This window comes from Triticum dicoccoides, chromosome 3B (assembly GCF_002162155.2).
Source record: "Triticum dicoccoides isolate Atlit2015 ecotype Zavitan chromosome 3B, WEW_v2.0, whole genome shotgun sequence".
NCBI classification, from domain to species: Eukaryota; Viridiplantae; Streptophyta; class Magnoliopsida; order Poales; family Poaceae; genus Triticum; species Triticum dicoccoides.
The window spans coordinates 656,364,693-656,387,475 of NC_041385.1; the positions used below are offsets into that span (position 1 = coordinate 656,364,693).

A 22,783-nucleotide genomic window follows, 5' to 3' on the forward strand; every position below is an offset into this window, starting at 1 on the left:
CCTCTAGCCGCCGTCGTTGGTTTGCCGGCAAGGACTCGTCCGACCATCGCCCGGGCTCGGCGCTCGCGCAGCTGCTCGCCGGCTCGCCGATGCCGCTCATACAGTGCGATGACTGCACATAAATAGTGATGCGGCTAACATCTAGCATGCCGTAACACCCTGGATGGGTATTCTTCATATGCGAAAACGATGGGGTATGTTCTTGTTTTTTTCGGCTTTGTCAACCTATTTGGTTCAATTTCCGTAGCTTATTGAGATGGTCATGTGTGTAGGAAGGTGAATGCTCATTTTGGTACTGGGAAGAAATATACATCAATTTATTGATAGGAAGAAATTTAATAGATGTTCATGCACTCGTTGATAGAACCGAGGCTAATGATACGGCTGCATGTGCAATTAAAGAGAAACTAGAGGGGAAGCAACATCTATTTCTTTAGAATCAAAGAAGAATGCAAGATCACGAATCCGCATATCAACAATGAAGGCATGGAAAAGATGTTGGTCCAACTAGTGGGAGCAGTTATAGAAGTTGGATATCTTATAAAATGCCTAATTGTGCGGTAATCCACTTTTGAGCCCAGGCTTAGCTGCACCCGCCCCGACGAAAAAAATCAAAACAAAATACTAGAAAAATTCAAAAAAATCCATTTTTTTGTGTGGTAGATAATTTGATGTGTAAGGTCCGCTCAAATTTTCAAATGATTTGGACATCTGAGCAGTTGTCGGCAAAAAGGACAAATTCGGGTATGTAAAAATATATAATGTTCAAGCACTATTCTGACTCAATTTGTCTTTTTTGCTAAGAGCGGCTCAGAATTCCAAATGACCTAAAATTTGGAGCGGACCTCACGTGGTAAATTGTCTACCATGCAAATTTTTTTTGGATTTTTTTGAATTTGTTTTGAATTTTTTGTGACTTTTTCCTGGGCGGGTGCAGATCAGCTTGGGCATCGAAATGTCACACTCCTAATTGTGGTTCTTGTTTTCTTTGATGTTACTACTCTAACAAAAATTTGATGAATTATTACGTATCCAATGCTTTTGAAGAAAATAAAAAAGCAAAGAAATGTGTTTTCATGCCCCGAAATTGAGATGCAAATTACTGATTTACGAGCCGGCGCAGGCGGCGGCCGATCACGTCGGACCGCAAAGCCGTTTTTCTGTGAACCGTAAATGCATTTTGCAAGTCGGCATTATACATGGTCTGCTAGAGATGTTTTTTTTTTCCGGGCCGGACCGAGCCGTGCCAGCCCATTTGGCCAGGTTTTGCAAATCGAAACAGGGGTAAACCAAACAGGAACAGCCTGCCTCTTCTTTCTCTTCCCAGTTCCCATCTCGAGTCACGCTGGACACGGGGCTGGGCTCCTCTTCTCCCCCTTGCCGCCGCCAACCGCCCGCATCCGGTCGCCGCCTCTCCCCGACGCCTCTTCGTCCCTATCTGCGTCCCCGGCCTCCACCAGGTAATCTTCCTCCTCCGGTGCGTCGGTTTGCTCCTCCCGTTGTCCCTTACCTTCACCCCTCTCACGGTCTCACCGCCCCCCATCTTTGCAACCCTAGGTAATGGCGCTAGTTCCAGAGGTTGTGTTGGATTTGTACGAGGGGGTTCCTAAGGATTGCTTCGTCTCTGGCGTCCCATTTACGCTGCGAGGCCATGAGGATAACGAGGTCATTCCCGCCTTCGATACGGTCCCAGGCCCCGATGGGGTTCCAGCTAAGTGGATCCGGTTCTGTGATTATCTGCCGTTCGTGGATACCTGCCGGACATACTGGATGGACGCATCAGCTCATCCTCTCTATGTGTATGTCATGCCATACACCCCACTGAGGGATGGCTATTATCTGCATGAGCTTATACAGGATGCAGATCATCTTCCAGATGGTAATTCAGTCAGCGAGGATCTGGTTGTTCAGCCAATGGAGGGCCAGGAAAATGCAGCGGCAGCACCCCAAATCAAGAAGGGTATTGTGGAAGTTGCTGCTGGAGCCAGTCTTACATTCTCTGTGGTCAACTATAGGCTCCTTTGGTCTAAGGCGCAAAAGTATAGTATCCTGTCCTATGTCAGCAGTCCACTGGATGAGTGCCTCCGCAGATTGGATGCCTGTGCCACCCTGCTGCATGACATCGCACCAGCAGTGACTACTCATGAGCTAGGTATTGCTGCAGATAATGCGAGGCGCCGTCTCGCCCTTGTTCTTGTGGAGAATTATGCAGATGGCATTTTAGGTGAGCAGACAGCTTATCCCACCAAAAATTTACACTGTTCATTCGGCCGTGAAGGCTTAGCTAAACTCCTTTGACGGAATGCCGCAACTGCGAGGCGCGAATTAGCATGATCACAGCATTTTCATTTGAAGTGTTTCTTTTTCTTTTTTTGCGAGCAAAAGCGTTTTGATTTGTTTAACACATAGGTTTTTCTCGTAAGCATGTCTCGCTCATAGTAGCCGGAAACGGGGAACGATGGACCGTCCCTCGATCCGGATTCATGGTCCCGGAATCAGATTCGGGAACGAGGATCGATTCGGTAAGATTCGATGCGGATTCGGCGTTTCCGCAGCCGGATCGTTGATTCAGATTCGTCGACTCGGCAGTACTGGTTCGTGAATCGATTGGGTAAGCAAAAAAATCAGCCAAATCAATCACCAACTCCTCGTTTTACTCTCTGTCTCGATCTTCTCCACTCCCCCAAAAAACTCCTCGAGTAAGCAAAAGGCTGCTAATAAATTTCATTGGGAAACAGATGATTTATGGATCAACGACACAGCCCAGCCAATTCTTGTATAAGTACTCCCTCGTCCCTCTCCCTCCCAGTCCCAGCCAGTTGCTCCCTGCATCCAGTGACCAGAGGCGCATGCAGCAGCAGAAATTCAGATTCAAAACCAACGATGCTTCAGAAGACTTGATTGCTCGAGGATCCAAGAGTCCAGTGACATTCAGGCATTCGGTTTTCAGATTCAGGTACACCTAACCTACACCATTCAGTTCATCAGATCTTGCCTTTGAATTACAGTTTTGTGAGTAAGAATGTAATATATGAACCCGTTCATTATTCAGAGATTGCGATGGCGTTTGGGTCGAAACGTAAGTTAGCAGATCGGAGTGACATCCAGGAGGATGACGGTGATGATGTTGATCTCATCAATTCCGATGATGAGCGTAATAGCGTTGATGAACAAGATGAATCTGCCGAGCATGGTACTGCAAAACCTGCTAAATCCCTTCTAGATGAGGTATTTTTTCTTGATGCACCTAAAGGGAAGAACTCTGGTGGATCAAGACCCTGGCGATGCAAACATTGTGATAAGAAGTACACGAGTAGTTATACAAGAATTCATCAGCACTTCTTTGGTGTTGGTCCTGGCAAGACGAAACAAATTGCTCGCTGCTCTGTCGCAAGTGATCGCGTCAAGTATAAGAAAATATATGATAAGGTATATGCAAATGCTTTTTATGAGAAAAATTATTCAGACAACACCACAACAATTGGCACCTATATGACTCTTTCCCTGTTTTGATTTACAGTATTACCAACCTGAGAAAGTACAAGCTTCAGGCTCGGCGCCTAAAAAGCAATTAGTAGAAGCTTTTGCTGGGGTGGAAAGAGATGCAGTGGACATGCAAATAATGTTGTTCCTTTGTGCTAATGGAATTCCCTTTAATGTGTTGAGAAGTCCTCAATACTATGAAATGGTAGCAGCCATCCAGAGAGCACCAAAGGGATACAAACCTCCTGCATATGAGAAGGCTAGGACTACTCTTCTAGATGCATGTAAGAGAAAGGTGGAGAATGATTTGGCTCCGGTTAGACAAACATGGTAAGCCTCAAACATTTAGCATTTGTAATCATCTATTTTTTCTGACGGATGGTGTCTCATGGTGTCTATAACTGTATATAGGTATTCCCATGGTGTCTCTGTTGTTTCTGACGGATGGACAAATATGAAGAACCATCCATTAATCAACGTAATAGCATCGAATAGCTGTGGTTCAATGTTTCTGTACGCAGAAGACTTCTCTGGAGAAGAGAAGACGGGTGAAGCCATTGCACAATTCTTACTGCAAGCCATTGAGGAGATTGGCCCTTCCAATGTCCTTCAGGTCATCACTGATAATGCATCTAATTGCAGAGTTGCGGGTGAAGAAATTGAGAAAGTATGTTTTTCATTGTTCGGTACATTGATTTTAGTTTGAGGATCACGTATATCCAATTGTGTTTCTCTTTTCTATTTGACAGGTGCATAAGCATATATTTTGGTCTCCATGTGTGGTTCACACACTGAATCTAGTATTCAAAGATTTTGCAAAAAAGTTTGCTTGGATGGTTGATACATACCAGACTGGGAAAGCAATTGTGAAGTTCTTTAGGAACCACCAGCACTTTCAAGATCTCTTTAGACGCAACTCCAAGTTGGATCTTTTGAAGGTCTCAAAAACAAGATTTGCTTCTCATTATATTGTGCTTAAGAGGCTTATGGATGTTCGAGAGGCGCTCACAACTACCATTGTCACAAGCAAATGGAAGGAACTGGTGAAGGCTTGTGATGTACAAACAAGAGCAGCAGCAAATGCGATTGCCCAAAATATCATTGATGAGACATTTTGGGATGAGATTAAAATCATCCTTGACATCACAAAACCATTATATATGGTAATCAAGTTCAGTGACGGAGAAGGTCCAAAATCTGGTGATATATATGAAAGAATGGACAATATGCTTGGCGAGATGCAAGAAGTCATGACAAGGGAAGATAACCCTCACAAAGATGATTGGTCGAAGGTAAATGAAATTATTCTTTATCGGTGGGGAAAGATGAACTGGCATTTTCATTGCTTAGCATTTGCTCTTTCTCCTAAGTATTATGATCAAGCCTATCTTGCAAGTCCTGCTCCTGGTGGTGGTCAAAGGAAAGCTCCAAATGATGACAGTGAGGTTATGGAAGGTGTTATAGAGGCTCTAAATAGAATTGCAGAAGATAAAAAAGAGTATGCTCTTTTACGTGAGGAGCTTAACACCTTTATAATGAAGAAAGGTTTGTATGCAATAGACGCCGTTCAGGCTGATGCAGCCACGATGAATGCCACAGAATGGTGGTTCAATTATGGCTCACAAACTCCAACTTTAAGTGAGGTGGCAAAGAAAGTCTTGTCTCAGCCAATAAGCAGCTCCTCTGCCGAAAGAAATTGGAGTACCTACTCATTCATACATAATGTAAAGAGAAACAAGCTGAATGCAATGACAGCCGATAAGCTTGTCTTTATTCATGCAAACGAGCGTCTGAAGAGGAGGTTTTCAGAGGGCTACAATTCAGGTCCACATTATAAGTGGGATGTTGAGCCTGAGAATGATTTGCTGGAGGATTCAAGCTTGAAGCTTGAGCAGCTGCGTTGGGATAGCTTGGAGGATGAAGCAGCTGATGCTGAACCACCACGCAAAATTCAGAGGACTTGAAACACTAGGAAGTGTCCGGTACTAAATCTGAACTCTTCAGTATATTGAATCCAATCTTTACATTCTATGGTCACTAATAGTTCTCTTTTAATTGAAGGTACATGGTGAGTTAATCTGTTGGTGAAACTTTATTGGTTGGAAACCTGGAAGATGAGTCACTTGGATGCTGCTATTGAAGTGATTGTGTCTGTTACCTTAGTCAATCTGTTTTCTTGTTTGCTACTTTGGTTAAGTCAAGTATTTTGTTAAGTACTCGTGCTGAAATTTTAATTAAATATATCATGTCTTATCATCGTTCGTATGGTTGATCCACCGTTGTACCGGGTTCATCATCCCAACTAGTAAAGATTCACGTTCCTCGTTCCATGGTACCGTACCGGATTCATCGTACCGGAATTGATTGGATCGCGTTTCCGCTTGACAAAAATCGTTCTAGAGATGTATACCCCCGCTGTACCCTATTTTTTTCAGCCTCCGACTCTCGTCCCCCATTCCCGTTCCTCGTTCCCACCGTACCGGAAACATGGCAATTATGGTCTCGCTTCCTGCTATGTGCTGCTACAAGTGCAGTAGACCGTTTGTCCGCCACAAAAGATTTTGCACACAACACAAACTTTGGCAGATTATAGTACTAGCACTAATCACGACACTTTATCATTGAAGCACATATATCATGTTTTCATCACAGTATTATCAAGTAACATACTTGATATTAATTTTTTGCAGGCGCAGATCCACATGATGCTCTCCTTGCCATGTTTCCAGAAACACACAATGAAGTTTACCGAGATCAATGCCGCTGTCATCCTGAGCTCTACCCAATTGAGGGAGACCCTCCCACTGCCACCCTAACAAGGATTCAGTCAGCTATGCATGATCTGGGATATGAAGACCAAGACATTGATGATCAGTTATCCATACGCCAAGCAGAGTATGACCTGATGAATGCAGAAGGGGCTGTGGAGTTTCACGACTACAGCACAAATATCCATGCAAGGTTCTTGGATTCCAGGAACAAAATTGCCAGCGCCGTCAATCCTACTCGAGACTATGTTAGAGAGGCAACTATGAGCCACTGTCTTATGGGAGGTATGGTTCTCCTCCTATCTATATTTTTTATTTGTTGTCCCCAACTACTAGCATTGATGCAGTATCATACTTGACTCGAACTGTGGCATAGAACAGAAGTCTCACAGTCCTGTAATAACGGTGCAGTGCTGAACATAATATTTGTTGTTGCTCTACCCGTTCCGGTATTTTCTGACGAATAATCAGACTAGTAGTATGCGATGATGCACAGGTTGATGTAGTACATGGTCTCTCCCGTGTCGCACTTACATAAGAACCGTGTGAGAACTGGAGTTTCATGTGATCATCAACATATTAATAGAACTGTGTGGTAATTGGAGTATCAGGTCAGATCACCTACATAAGAACCGTGTCACACTTACATATTAAAACATGCCTAAGTAATATCCCAGTTTACTTGCATTCCCTTTCAAGTTCTCTAAACGGGCACTAGAACTTATTAACACTCAAATCGCTCATTGCTTGTGGAGTGATTTTGAGGGTAATAAGAAAATTCATTTATCTAACTGAAAATATGTTTGTTTGAGAGAAGTGTTTGGAACCCTGTCTATGAGACGCTGACCTCTGTTTGTTAGTATGGGCATTTGTTTTCTGTCTTGTCATATATGGAGCTGAAACTAGGAATATATTTCTGTTTTGAATAATTGCCCAAACAAATGCCTGCAAACCCAGCATATTAAAGCTGCTCGATTGGCTATATGAATTATTACTAAAATTTCCGAAGTGTTGCGCTTCTGGTTTGTTACTTGCCATAAGGCTCTTGAGTCCATGTGAATTAATCTGGACCTTTTGTATATTTCTCATACTCATTTGTTTCTCTTGAATTTCAGTGCTTGCTCAGTATGAAGATGGCAACCCTCAGGAGGCGAATTGAAACTTGAAAATGCCAACAAAGAGAAGAGCTAGCAATCCATGCGCAATTGCTGATTGTTTCCAGAGCGAATGCAACCAAAGCACTTGCATACATCTCTTAACAACATGTGGGTGGCTGTATTGAGTCTTATACTTGCATCTGATAGCATCATTCGTGGGTCGTGGTTGCAACCCAGTCATCTGTTAGCAGCATGTGTAAGGAATGCCCTGAGTTTTGACATGACGTGCTATCACTGCGCACATCAAGTAGTTACCTAGAGGAATGAATATAATACGTATGTAGCATGGATATTGCCCGTTGCCACGGTTGGATCAAAGGTTATGTGCAGGAGCACTGTTCCCACAACTATCTAAACGAACCTGTCTCTGAACTCGGTCGCGTGAGTTATCTCGACTTCTCGAGTGTCCTGATTAGCATGTTTTTGTAGTAAGTAGTACGTGCTAATGTGTGAACTTGGAAATATATACTTTAGTTGTCCTTGCTTTGCTGATAAATGTTTCAAAAGTTCCGAACGCGAGTTGCATGGAAACGGAGTCTTTTTCGAAACAAGTCGAGACAGACACAGAGAGTTTGTGCACTCCGAGACAAGTCACACTGGTGAATTAAGCATGCACCCGCTGACATTTTATGAAACCCCCCCTCTTCCTCCGACAAGCAATGCAACCCATCATGCACCGGCCGCCTTCTCCCCCTCGTCTTGTCGCTTCTCTTCGTCCACGCCAAAGCCCGCGACTTGCCGACTTCGGCGACGGTGCTCATGGCTGGAGGAGTTGGGCTTGATCCGGAGGCATGGCAAGTCCTTGAGCTCCTCATCCACCAGCTCCTCCTCCTGACCCGAGCTCCTCATCCACCAGCTCCTTCTCCTGTCCCCGAGCGGCTGCTGCGGAAGTCAACCGCCTGGAAAAGACGACCACGGCATGGGGAAGATGAGGACTTGCTCAGATGCTTCAGCCACATGCCACTGCTGATTGCCCCGTGTTTGTCTTGCTGCTGCCATTCCCCTCCTCGAGCTGGCGGACTGATGATGGAGGACCCGCCCTCTTGGCTCCACCGGCGACGCCGCTGCCGCTTCTGCTGCCCGCTCAGTGTACTAGTAGCTGAAACAACCAAATTGTCCATTCCAACTCATTTCTGGTTTGAAACAGCTTTTCTTCCCTGGGGGTTTGCCACAATAAAGAATCGCTACGCTGGAAATACCCCGCCTGCTTTCAAGGTTAGTATGGTCAGTGATTTCGCCTACTGCCTTCTATTGCGACCTCCCTATCTTTAGTTTAGGTTTCCGGTAGTGGTACGAGCAACCTCGTTTCTATGTTTAGAAAAGATGGAATGATCTTAAAATCAGAAGTGCAGCAAGCAGAGTGCCTTGAGCCCGCGGCAGCGCAGGCCCTCTGCTTCTAAGTGTTGAATATATTGTGAATGTATATTGTTTCATAGGCCACCGATCAATGCAATATAGTTGAGGTTGTGGCCCTCATCTTGTACATCATATATACGTGCCTAGTGCATCGATCAATGCAATTGCGTTGCACGGCATAAACCTAGTCTTCTACATGGTATCTATCGCAGACCGATCCTAGACCTACGCTAGCCGCCGCCGCGCCTCCATCGCGCTGTCGCCGCCACTACCTCCACCCGCCGCCGCCACCTGCTCCCTCCAGCCGCCGCGGCCACCCTCTCCCGCTACCGCCGCGACCAGCCACTGCCGCCACCACCCCTCCCGCTTCCGCCACACCTCCCTTTAGCCGCGCCACCCCACACCCTAGCCATGGTGCCCCTAGCCGCGCCATCTCTCTCTTTTCCTAGCCATCACCATCGACGATTTTTGCACACGTCTCAAAAAACTTGCCGATGAGCTCCGCGATCTCGGCGAGACGGTCGACGACGAACTCCTCATCAGCACCTCACCGCCGGTCTCAACGAGGATTTTGGGAACGCCGCTTCCAACCTTACACTCATCCCAGAGCCCACCTTTGCCAAGTGGTGGCGTGTCTCAAGCTGGAGAAGAGGCGAATGAAGATGGCCCGGACTCGGGCGACCAACACCGCCCTCATCGCCGACACTCGCGGGGGTTCGGCGTCGCCTCCGCCGCGTCCCGCGCCGGCCCTCTGCAGCTGCCGGCCTTCCCCCAGCGCCAGTCCACTTCCCGCTGCAGCCGCCGGCTGCCAACAGCGGTCGCTGCGGGGGTCGCAAGTCGCAGCAGGGCAACGGGGCTCAGGGAGGAGCAGCCCGCCCCCTGTAGTAGTATCAGCCGGCCCCGTGGTACGCTGGCCAGAACCCGTGGACCGACGTTGTGCATGCCTACTCCATGCCGGTTCCCCGTCCTCCTGTACTGGGTATCCCCGACGCGCTGCCTCCCTCGGATCAGGCGTTTTACGCCGCACCGCAGCCCTACGAGCATCTCTCCTACGGACAGCCGCCGCAGCCAGGAGGGTTGCCGCTGCTGCCTCAGACGGCCCCGCCCCAGGCGTCGGTCCCCGCGCTTTGATAACCCACAAGTATAGGGGATTGCAACAGTTTTCGAGGATAGAGTATTCAACCCAAAATTATAGATTCAACACAAGGGAAGCCAAAGAATATTTGCAAGTATTAGCAGCTGAGTTGTCAATTCAACCACACCTGGAGATTAATTATCTGCAGCAAAGTGATCAGTAGCAAAGTAGTATGATAGTTTTGATAGTAGTGACAGCAGCAATAGTAACGGTAACAGTGATAGCAATATTTTTGTAGCAAGTGCAACAGTAACGATAGCAGTAGTAACTTAGCAAGAACAATATAGGATAAATTCGTAGGCATTGAATCGGTGATTTGTTGGATTATATTCATCATGTGACAATTATACTCTAGGGCGATACGACACTAGCTCCAGTTCATAAATACAATGTAGGCATGTATTCTGTAAATAGTCATGCGTGCTTATAGAAAGAACTTGCATCACGTCTTTTGTCCTACCCTCCCGTGGCAGCGGGGTCCTATTGGAAACTAAGGGATATTAAGGCCTCTTTTAATAGAGAACCGGAACAAAGCATTAACACATGGTGAATACATGAACTCCTCAAACTACGGTCATCACCGGGAGTGGTCCCGACTATTGTCACTCTGGGGTTGCTGGATCATAACACGTAGTAGGTGACTATAACTTGCAATATCAGATCTAGAACATGGATATAATGGTGATAACATAAACGGTTCAGATCTGAAATCATGGCACCCGGGCCCAAAGTTACAAGCATTAAGCATGGCAAAGTCATAGCAACATCAATCTCAGAACATAGTGGATACTAGGGATCAAGCCCTAACAAAACTAACTAGATTACATGATGAATCTCATCCAACTCCTCACTGACCAGCGAGCCTACGAAGGAATTACTCACTCCCGGTGGGGAGCATCATGGAATTGGCGATGAAGAAGGGTTGGTGATGACGAAGAATGAAGATCCCCCTCTCCGGAGCCCCAAACGGACTCCAGATCTTGCCTCCCGATGAAGAGCAGGAGGAAACGGCGGCTCCATCTCGTGGAACGTGATAATTCTTTCTCCCTGATTTTTTCTGGAAAAAATAGGATTTTATAGCGTCGGTGTCAGGGTCCGCGGGGCCACTAGGGTGGGCACAACCCACCTGGGTGCGCCCTGGTGGGTTGTTCCCACCCAGGTGCCCCCCTTAGGTGGCTCCTGGCTCCAGAAATTCTCTTTTATTGTATACAAAATCCTCACAAAGTTTCGTTCCATTACGGGAACTTTTATTTCTGTACAAAAATAACACCATGGTAGTTCTGCTGAAAACAACGTTAGTCCGGGGTTAGTTTTATTCAAATCATGCAAATTAGAGTCCAAAACAAGAGAAAAAGTGTTAGGAAAAGTAGATACATTGGAGACGTATTAACTCCCCCAAGCTTAAACCTTTTCTTGTCCTCAAGCAATTCAGTTGATAAACTGAAAGTGAAAAAGAAAAACTTTTACGAACTATTTTGCTCTTGTTTGCATAAATAAGCTTAAACAACACCCAGGTTTTCAGCCAATATTATAACTAACCATGTCGACAATGACTCTTAAAAATTATATTAACTCATATCAATGACATAATCAACTAGCGAGCAATAATAAGATATCTCAAACGGCAACATGTTATCAAAACAACCATGATATAATATGACAATAGTGGTATCTTGCTAGCCCTTTCTGAGACCGCAAAACATAAATGCAGATCACCTCTAAAGTTCAAACAGCGACTAAACATTGTAATCCATGGTAGAAAAGATCCAGTCATGATACACTCAACACTAGCTACACACAATGCATCAGCATGACAGCAGTGCTCTCAGGTTCTGGCGCTTATTTTAGAAGGTGATGACACAACATAATAGTCCCTTCGCAGAGGGAAGTAGTGATTTGCAGCGGTGCCAGAGCTCAAGTTTTTAAAACAAAGGTAAATGATATTTTGAGACATGCACCCTTCTTGTTTACTTCACGACCATCAGTTATCAATATCTTCCATGCTAAACACGCTAGTGGCGGTTCCCAAGCGATAAAGTAAAGGTTATGACTCCATAGGAGTTTTTGTTTGATTATTTGTAAGCTCATTTTTTTTCTTTTTGTAGTTTGGGACCGGGCATCCCTATTACCGCCCTTTTCTCATGCAATGGCGAGTGAATAAACACTCAACCTGAGAATAACCCACTTAGCATGGAAGATACCGACTACCTCCTGTTGTTCCATGAATGATCCAGGCACACAAAAAGGATATTTATTTGAAGTTTTTAGAGGTGGCACATGCAAATTTACTTAGGGCGGCAGGGTAATACCGCATATAGGTAGGTATGGTGGACTCATCTGGAATAACTTGGGTTTCAGATTTTTGATGTACAAGCAGAATTCCCACTTAGTATAGGCGAAGGCTAGCAAATAGGTTGAGAAGCGGCCAGCTAGAGAGCAACAACGGTCATGAACATGAATTATGCATAAGTAACATTGGACAATAGCATGAGTAGGATATGAACACCATGAACATAAATATCATAGAGGCTAAGTTGGTTTTGATTCAACTACATGCATGAACATGTGCCAAGTCAAGTCACTCGAACATTCAGAGGAGGATACCATATAATCATACCACATCACAATCATTTTAACGCAATGTTGACATCCAAGATAAATCATTATCCACTCCTAGCTACTTATGCATGGCATGAGAAACTATAATCTCTAACTGTCATTGCAAACATGTTTAATCATAATGGGCCGAACCATGGATACTAGGTTAAACATATTTACAAAAACAGAACAAGTCGAATTCATACCCATTTCTCTCTGCCACGGCCAGTTCATCGAATATCGTCATTATTTCCTTGCACTTGCACGATCGAAAGATAAGAAAATAATAATAGTGCAAGAGTGTCGTGGACTAAACTGGAATCTGCAAACATGTTATTCAACAGGAGAAGACAAGGTAATATGGGCTCTTTGTTAGATCAACAATTATGCATATGAGAGCCACTCAATATTTTCATTGTGGTATTCTCCTTCGTATGACTCAAATAAAAAGAAAAGAAATTCAGAGAAATGCACTGAAATATTTTTGGAGTTTTTGGCTTTCTTGAACAAGCAAATAAAAGGGAAAAGCAAAAAAATAAAGAAAACTATTTACATGGGAAAGCTCCCAACAAGCAAAAGAAGAACAAGAAAATCTTTTTGGGTTTTATTTTTAGTGCTACAACTAACTACTCTAGAAAGAAAAATAAAAAAGAATCAGGAAATATTTTTGGATTTTCTCAAAGTTTTTCAAACACACAAAAAGAAGGCGAGAAAATAAACTTAACAAGGATGATATAAAGAAAAAGTGTGAACACCGACAACTGGAATGAAAAGTGTGAACATAAATGTAATGTCGATGGAAATACGTAATCCCCTAAGCTTAGGCTTTTGGCCTACCTTGGTAAGCAGTCAGTAGTCGAACTATTGAGGAGCGGGCATCCATGGATCCCACTGCTGAGGTTCCTCCTCTGTTGTAGCCTAGTTGTTCCGGTAGGCGATGATATCTGTAGGCATAATCCTGTATCCACCCCTGGCAACAGGATCAAACAAAGCAGGTGTGGGCAATGGAATAATATCACGAGTTCTCACACTAAAAACCAGGTTATATGAAATAGGATGTTAGGATAATTGGTAGCAATAAACTGGTGGTAGGTGATGATGTGGTGTGAAGGGATAAGTGAGGGGGGTCACGTGGGGACCACAACCCACCAGGGTGCGCCCGGGAGTCGTGGCGCGCCCAGGTGGGTTGTGCTCACCTCGTGCACCTCCCTCGGATATTATTTGCACCAAAAATTCTTAAATATTCAGAAAAAATCGTATTAAATTTTTAGAGTATTCTAAGAACTTTTATTTTTGGGTCTTTTTTTGCACGGGATATTCAGAAAACAGACAAAACATGGCATTTTATTTTATTTAACTTAATGAAAACAGAAAACAAAAGTTAGAGACAGATGGTAGTGCTCACTATATTCATCAACTTCATACCTCTCAAAAATGATCCATTAATATGGTTGATCAAGTCTTATTAACAACCACTTTCGATTAGCATGAAACCGAAGAACTTTCGTAAATCACGAAGTTACCTCAACAGGAATATTAATGTCCCCAACAATAAGCATTTCTTATTTCTTTTTAACACTAGGTAGAGGTACTTGAAAACTTCCAATAGTGATTGTCGGAGATCTTTCAATAACATTAATATCATTCACTTGGAATTGTTTCTTCGGAAAGTGCACCGTATGCTCATTACCATTGATACGAAAAGTGACCTTGCTTTTATTGCAATCATAACAGCCCCTGCAGTATTCAAGAAGGGTCTACCAAGGATAATCGACATGTTGTCGTCCTCGGGCATCTCAAGTATAACGAAGTCAGTCAAAATATTAACATTAGCAACAACAATGGGCACATCCTCACAAATATCGATATGTATGACAGTTGATTTATCAGCCATTTGCAAAGATATATTAGTAGGTGTGAGTTTATTCAAATCAAGTCTTTTATATAAAGAGAAATGCATAACAGTAACACTAGCTCCTAAATCACATAAAGCAGTTTTCACATAATTTCTTTTGATGGAGCAAGGTATAGTTGGTATTCCCGTATCTCCAAGTTTTTTAGGTACTCCATCTTTAAAAGTATAATTGGCAAGCATGGTGGAGATTTCAGCTTCCGGTATTTTTCTCTTATTGGTGATGATGTCTTTCATGTACTTTGCATAAGGAGGCATTTTAAGGATATCAGTCAAGTGAGTACGCAAAAAGACTGGCCGCAGCATTTCAGCAAAATGTTCAAATTCTTCATCATCTATCTTTTTAGTTGACTTAGGTGGAAAGGGCATAGGTTTTTGAACCCACAGTTCTGTTTCCTTACTGTGTTTTCTAGCCACAAAGTCCCTTTTGTCATATCATGTATTCTTGGGTTGTGGGTTATCAAGATCAACTGCAGGTTCTATCTCAACATCACTGTCTGGTTCCTTATTATTTGTTTGAGTATTTTCATGAACCTCATCATTATATTTTTCATTATCATAAGGTGAGTGTTCATTACCAGATTGAGTTTTAGCATCAGAGATAGAAGTTTCATTATCATTATCAAGAGGTTTTCCTACTTCAGGTTCACTAGAAGCATGCAAAGTTCTACAATTTTTCCTTTTCTTTTTCTTTTTAGAAGGACTAGGTGCAGTGGTATTATTCCTTTGTGAATCCTGTTCAATTCTTTTTGGGTGTCGCTCAGGATAAGTGCTTCCTGAGTCATTTTGCCTCCTCTAGTTGCCACTCTAACATCAAAGTCATGTATGTTTTTATTCATTTCATCAAGCAACTCCCTTTGAGATTTAGCAACCTGTTCTTACCGAGTTTGAACTATAGAAGCATGCTTTCCTACACCTCTAACATCATTTGAGATTCTAAATAACAAGTCACTTAAGCGAGCAATAATATCAGAGTTGTATTTCAATTGTTTCATAACATTTGCATTGAAGTGATCTTGTTTTCTAATATAATTCTCAAACTCATAAAGGCATTGTCTAGGGTGCATATTGTGAGGATTATCATTATCATTAAATTTCATTAGAGAATTTACCTCTACCACCTTAGGTGGTGGTGGTGTATCAAGCCCATGTATTTCTTCAATAGGAGGTAAATTTTTGACATCCTCACCTTTAATACCTTTTTCCTTCATAGATTTCTTTGCCTCTTGCATATCTTCAGGACTGAGATATAATATACCCCTCTTCTCCAGAGTGGGTTTAGGCGGTGGTTCAGGGAGAGTCCAATCATCATAATTTTTCAATATGTTATTCAATAATTCTTCATCTTTCCCAACACTTCGTTCCCTGAAAAAATAACTAGCACAACTATCTAGGAAATCCCTAGAAGCATCGGTTAGCCCATTATAGAAGATATCAAGTATTTCATTTTTCTTAAGAGGATGATCAGGCAAATCATTAAGCAATTGCCAAAGCCTCCCCCAAGCTTGTGGGAGACTCTCTTCTTTAATTTGCACAAAGTTAAATATCTCCTGCAAGGCAGCTTGTTTCTTATGAGTAGGAAAATATTTTTCAGAGAAGTAATAAATCATATCCTGGGGACTACGCACACAACTAGGAGCAAGCGTATTGTACCAAGCTTTAGCATCACCCTTTAACGAGAACGGAAATAATTTTAGAATATAATAATAGCGAGTTTTCTCATCATGAGTAAGAAGGGTGGCTATGTCATTCAACTTAGTAAGATGTGCCACAACAGTTTCAGTTTCATAACCATGGAAAGGATCCAATTCAAACAAAGTAATTAACTCTGGGTCGACAGAGAATTCATAATCCTTATCATCAATAAATTTAGGTGAAGTAGGGATCATATTGCATTCTAGCATTCAGAGATTTTTCTTTATACCTGCATAATAATTTCTCTAGATCCTCTCTATCCTTACAAGCAAGAATATCTCTAGTTGTCTCCTCATTCATAACATAACCTTCCAATACCTTAGGCAATTCATATCTAGGAAGGCTAATTCTAGTAGGTGCTTTAAGAAGTTCAGTTTGAAGCTCATCATCAGATTCAACCACATCATGTTGTCTTACTCTAGCAATTTGTTCATCAAGAAATTCACCTAGTGGCACATTATCATCAAGCAAGGTACTGGCATAATCATAAGCATCATTCATACCAGAAGTAGAATCATCAACAACTTGCGACATATTAGGATGGATAGCATGTGGTGTTGTTGCAAGTTTACTTATAACAGAAGGTGAATCTAAAGCAGAGCTTGATGGCAGTTCCTTACCTCCCCTCGTCTTAGAGGAAAAAATTATAGTCTTAGCATCCTTCAGATTCCTCATAGTGAATAATTGATAATAATCCCAAGTGACTCAACAAATATAGCTATGCTCCCTGGCAACGGCGCTAGAAAAAGGTCTTGATAACCCACAAGTATAGGGGATCACAACAGTTTCCAAGGGTAGAGTATTCAACCCAAATTTATAGATTCGACACAAGGGGAGCCAAGAATATTTGCAAGTATTGGAAGCTGAGTTGTTAATTCAACCACACCTAGAGATTAATTATCTGCAGCAAAGTGATCAATAGCAACATAGTATGATACTTTTGATAGTAGTGACATCAGCAATAGTAACGGTAACAGTGATAGCAGTATTTTGTGGCAAGTGCAACAGTAACGATAGCAGTAGTAACTTAGGAAGAACAATATTGGATAAATTCGTAGGCATTGAATCGGTGATTTGTTGGATGATATTCATCATGTGACAGTTATAACCTAGGGCGATATGGCACTAGCTCCAGTTCATAAATATAATGTAGGCATGTATTCCGTAAATAGTCACGCGTGCTTATGGAAAGAACTTGCATGACATATTTTGTCCTACCCTCCCGTGGCAGTGGGGTCCTATTGGAAACTAAGGGATATTAAGGCCTCCTTTTAATAGAGAACCGGAACAAAGCATTAGCACACGATGAATACATGAACTCCTCAAACTACGGTCATCACCGGGAGTGGTCTCGACTATTGTCACTCTGGGGTTGCTGGATCATAACACGTAGTAGGTGACTATAACTTGGAAGACCGGATCTAGAACATGGATATAATGGTGATAAAAATAAAAGGTTCAGATATGAAATCATGGCACCCGTTCCCAAAGTGATAAGCATTAAGCATGGCAAAGTCATAGCAACATCAATCTCAGAACATAGTGGATACTAGGGATCAAGCCCTAACAAAACTAACTAGATTACATGATGAATCTCATCCAACTCCTCACCGACCAGCGAGCCTATGAAGGAATTACTCACTCCCGGTGGGGAGCATCATGGAATTGGCGATGGAGAAGGGTTGGTGATGACGAAGAACGAAGATCCCCCTCTTCGGAGCCCCAATTGGACTCCAGATCTGGCCTCCCAATGAAGAACATGAGGTGATAGCAGCTCCGTCTCGTGGAACGCGCTAATTCTTTCTCCCTGATTTTTTTCCTAGAAAAACATGATTTTATTGCCTCGGTTTCAGGGTCTGCGGGGCCACCAGGTGGGGATAACCCACCTGGGCACGCCTGGGGGACAGGCGTGCCCTGGTGGATTGTGCCCACCAGGTGCCCCCCTCAGATGGCTCTTGGCTCCAGAAATTCTCTTTTGTTGTATAAAAAATCCTCGCAAAGTTTCATTCCATTATGAGAACTTTTATTTCTGCACAAAAACAACACCATGGTAGTTTTGCTGAAAACAATGCTAGTTCGGGGTTAGTTTCGTTCAAATCATGCAAATTAGAGTCCAAAACAAGAGGAAAAGCGTTAGGAAAAGTAGATACGTTGGAGACGTATCACGCTCCTGCCCGTGCCTTGGGACCCGACCCTCTTGGCGGCCCTGCACTCCGCTCCCACTCCGTCCAACTACACCGGCCGCGGCGAATGGTATATGGACACCGGAGCTGCCGCGCATATGGTCACTCATCCCAGTAACCTCCACACCTCCTATCCCGTCCATATTGCCACTCACATCACCGTTGGTGATGGTTCCTCACTTCCCATTACTCATGTAGGTCATGCATATTTTCCGTCTACGTCTACTCCAATGTCATTATCTAACATCTTAGTTTCTCTTTCTCTTATTAAATTTTTTGTTTCGGTTCGATCTTTTACACGTGAAAATCTTGTTACCGTTGATTTTGATGAGTGTGGTTTTTCTGTTAAAGACACTCGTACCCAGATAGTGCTCCACCGATGTGACAGCCCCGACGAGCTCTACCCGGTCCACTCCACCGCCTCCACCACCCCCGCCGCTCCTGTTGACCTCGCCACCGGTTTGGACCTCTGGCATTCTCGCTTGGGTCATCCCAACCCCGCCACCCTTCGTCATATACTTCGGAGTTTTTCGTTCACGTGCAATAAGGTCGATGATCACTCATGTCATGCTTGTCGCCTCAACAAACATACTCATCTTCCGTTTAGGGTGTCTTCTCATGTTGCTTCATACCCGTTTGAGTTAATTCACAGTGATGTTTGGACCTATACAGTTGCAAGTAATACGGGCTATCTTTACTATCTTGTCATTCTTGATGATTTTTCGCACTATGTGTGGACCTTCCCGTTGCGGCGCAATCCAGATGTTATCGCCACTCTTGCCGCATTTTACTCTTATGTTTTCACACAGTTTGGTCGCCCAGGGGCGGATCCAGAACAAAAATGTCCCAGTGTCCACATGCACATCATATATAGAAGGATGGACACCAAGCAGTAATATATATAAAATAACACACCCAACAACAGAAATTATATGGTAACAAGATTTCTTACCAAAATAAATAAACTGCTTCACTTCCACTTGAATAAGATGGAGCTGGTGGATCATCCGGTTCATGTGATGGGCTAGCTATATCATCTTGTGCCGAAGTCTTCATTTTTTTAAGAAACTATTCCACAAATTCTCCTGTGATTAATTACTATTGTGTTAGCAAAAATGTCCGAGAGACATTATTTGTGTTTGTATATGCAAGAATAGAAACAATAAACAAAACATATGGATTGAATGATACGATTAGGGAGTTAAACTTACTCGACACTGTACTCCTGATTAGATATGAATCGCAGCGAATTGTTCCCAATTGTGATAGCTTTAAATTTTATGATCCTAGCCATATAATTAGAAAAATAGAAATTAAAAAAAATTAGAATTTCTACACACAGTTAGGATTTCAGATTTGAGAGAGATCGGCAATTACCAAGTGCTGAGTTGAGAGTTGAGACGTACCATAAATTTCCAACAATCTATGAGCGGGCGAGGGTAGAGGCGGCCAGCTAGCGATGCTTGGACAATGGCGACTGGGCGGACCGGCGGTTGGCCGCGTGATGGAGAAGGGGAGGGGGAGAGAACGAATGATGCTGCGAGGGTTGAGGCGCAGAAGCCAAGCGGATGAGCAACTCGACAGGTGCACGTCCAGGTATCAGGGATCGATTAATCAAAGATCGATAGCTTTTTTTTGCACACAAGCATGTACAGGGACCAGGGATCGATTAATTAATCGATCAGGAGTGGACATTTATGTAGATGGACTGCATTGCCTCGCTTGTGTAGTTCTATTTTGTGTATCGCTGGGCTTGCCGGTGTCCAGGACCAAAAGTTACCGGTGTCCAGCCCAAAAATCTGGACATTATACAAGGTAAACATGTATTTTACCTGGTGCCAATGACACCGGATGGCATAACGTGGCTCCGCCCCTGGGTCGCCCCATCCTTGCATTCCAAACAAATAATGGTAAGGAGTTTGACAACATAGTTGTTCGCACTATCCTCACCACACATGGCACGATTTTGCGTCTCACATGCCCGTACACTTCGCAACAAAACGGTCACGCTAAGCGCGTTCTTCACACTCTTAATGACTGCATTCGCACACTTCTCTTTCACACCAATGTGCCTCCGCGCTTTTGGCCTGATGCGCTCGATACCGCATCACTCCTCATTAACCTCCGCCGCTGTCGTACTCGCGGGAACTCTGCACCTCATCACCTTCTCTTTGGTGCACTGATACATCCATTTTGCATCATGTTTTCCTACTGCTATTTATGTTGTTTTATTGTATAATAATGTTTTTTGGAGTAATTCTAATGCATTTTCTCTCATAATATGCAAGGTATACACAAAGGGGGAGAATTCTGGCAGCTGGAAATCTAGACCTGAAAAAGCTACGTCAGGCTACCTATTCCGCACACTCCAAATGAGCTGAAACTTCACGAGAATTTTTTATGGAATAAATAAGAATTTTTGGAGTCAATAAGTACCAGAGGGGGCCCACCAGGTGGGTGATACGTCCATTTTGCATCATGCATTTGTGATAATATTTATTGCATTATGGGCTGTTATTTCACGTTATGTCACGATAGTTATGGCCATTCTCTCTTATTTTACAAGGTTTACATGAAGAGGGAGAATGCCGGCAGCTGGAATTCTGGGCTGGAAAAGGAGCAAATATTGGATGCCTATTCTACGCAACTGCAAAAGTCCTGAAACTCCACGGAATACCTTGATAAATAAATAAAAATCGTCGCCAAAGATGAAGGCCAGGGGGCCCACACCCTGCTCACGAGGGTGGGGGGCACGCCCCTCTGGGCGCGCCCCCTACCTCGTGGGCCCCCTGGTGGCTCTCCGACGCCCATCTTCTCCTATATGACATCTTTCGATGAGAAAAAAAACCAGGGGGAACCTTTCGGGATGAGACTCCGCCGCCACGAGGCGGAACCTTGGCGGAACCAATCTAGGGCTCTGGCAGAGCTGTTCTGCCGGGGACACTTCCCTCCGGGAGGGGGAAATCATCACCATCGTCATCACCAACGCTCCTCTCATCGGGAGAGGGCAATCTCCATCAACATCTTCACCAGCACCATCTCATCTCCAAACCCTAGTTCATCTCTTGTATCCAATTCTTGTCTCAGAGTCCGAGATTGGTGCTAGTAGGTTGCTAGTAGTGTTGATTATTCCTTGTAGTTGATGCTAGTTGGTTTATTTGGTGGAAGATCATATGTTTAGATCCTTTATGCACATTATTACCTCTCTGATTATGAACATGAATATGCTTTGTGAGTAATTACGTTTGTTCCTGAGGATAAGGGAGAAGTCTTGCTATTAGTAGTCATGTGAATTTGGTATTCGTTCGATATTTTGATGAGATGTATGTTGTCTAACCTCTAGTGGTGTTATGTGAACGTTGACTACATAACACCTCACCATTATTTGGGCCTAGAGGAAGGCATTGGGAAGTAATAAGTAGATGATGGGTTGCTAGAGTGACAGAAGCTTAAACCCTAGTTTATGCGTTGCTTCGTAAGGGGCTGATTTGGATCCATATGTTTCATGCTATGGTTAGGTTTACCTTAATACTTTTGTTGTAGTTGCGGATGCTTGCAATAGAGGTTAATCATAATTGGGATGCTTGTCCAAGTAAGGGCAGTACCCAAGCACCGGTCCACCCACATATCAAATTATCAAAGTACCGAACGCAAATCATATGAGCGTGATGAAAACTAGCTCGACGATATTCCCATGTGTCCTCGGGAGCGCTTTTCCTATTATAAGAGTTTGTCCAGGCTTGTCCTTTGCTACAAAAAGGATTGGGCCACCTTGCTGCACCTTATTTACTTTTGTTACTTGTTGCTCGTTACAATTTATCTTATCACAAAACTATCTGTTACCACTTATTTCAGTACTTGCAGAGAATACCTTGCTGAAAACCGCTTATCATTTCCTTCTGCTCCTCGTTGGGTTTGACACTCTTACTTATCGAAAGGACTACGATAGATCCCCTATACTTGTGGGTCATCAAGACTCTTTTCTGGCGCCATTGCCGGGGAGTGAAGCGCCTTTGGTAGGTGGAATTTGGTAAGGAAAAATTTATTTAGTGTGCTGAAATTTTCTGTCACTCGTTACTATGGAAAGTAATTGTCTGAGGGGCTTGTTCGGGGTATCTTCACCCCGTCCAGTAGAGCAAAGAGTTGCTCCTCAACCTACTCAACCTACTGAACCTATTGAAAATGAAACTCCTTTTGAGATTCCTTCGGGTTTGATGGAAAAACTGCTAGCTAACACTTTTACAGGAGATGGAACAAAGCATCCTGATGAACATCTACGCTATGTGGATGATGTTTGTGGACTATTTAAGCTTGTAGGTATACCCGATGATGTTGTTAAGAAGAAGGCTTTCCCTTTATCTTTGAAGGGAGACGCATTGACATGGTATAGGCTATGTGATGATACGAGATCATGGAACTATAAAAGATTGAAATTGGAATTTCATCAAAAGTATTACCCTATGCATCTTGTTTATCGTGATCGCAATTATATATAC

General features: G+C 43.4%; 1 protein-coding gene across 4 annotated transcripts; it reads left to right on the top strand.

The window, feature by feature from the left end:
* The first annotated feature begins 1,340 nt into the window (after positions 1-1,340).
* LOC119277654 lies at positions 1,341-7,836 on the top strand. 4 transcript variants are annotated; one of them, XR_005137258.1, is made up of 11 exons: positions 1,341-1,460; positions 1,558-2,224; positions 2,410-2,611; positions 2,739-2,956; positions 3,053-3,429; positions 3,521-3,813; positions 3,895-4,150; positions 4,233-5,465; positions 5,545-5,632; positions 6,174-6,536; positions 7,367-7,836. XR_005137258.1 is itself a non-coding variant. In XM_037558941.1 (8 exons), exons 4-7 carry the CDS (start codon positions 3,061-3,063, stop codon positions 5,445-5,447), a joined length of 2,133 nt encoding a protein of 710 aa, XP_037414838.1. In that variant the 5' UTR covers positions 1,341-1,460; positions 1,558-2,611; positions 2,739-2,956; positions 3,053-3,060; the 3' UTR covers positions 5,448-5,465; positions 5,545-5,753. The 4 variants fall into 4 exon arrangements, 1 of the variants encoding a protein (XP_037414838.1); XR_005137257.1 differs by having other exon boundaries at positions 2,424-2,611; XR_005137256.1 differs by having other exon boundaries at positions 1,558-2,611; positions 5,545-5,551; positions 7,367-7,835.
* Positions 7,837-22,783: the final 14,947 nt, after the last annotated feature.

Coding starts and splice junctions, on each gene's coding strand:
- LOC119277654 (XM_037558941.1), top strand. CDS start 3,061: ATGGCGTTTGGGTCGAAACGTAAGTTAGCAGATCGGAGTGACATCCAG. Junction 3,814..3,894: donor GCTCCGGTTAGACAAACATG/GTAAGCCTCAAA, acceptor AACTGTATATAG/GTATTCCCATGGTGTCTCTG. Junction 4,151..4,232: donor CGGGTGAAGAAATTGAGAAA/GTATGTTTTTCA, acceptor TCTATTTGACAG/GTGCATAAGCATATATTTTG.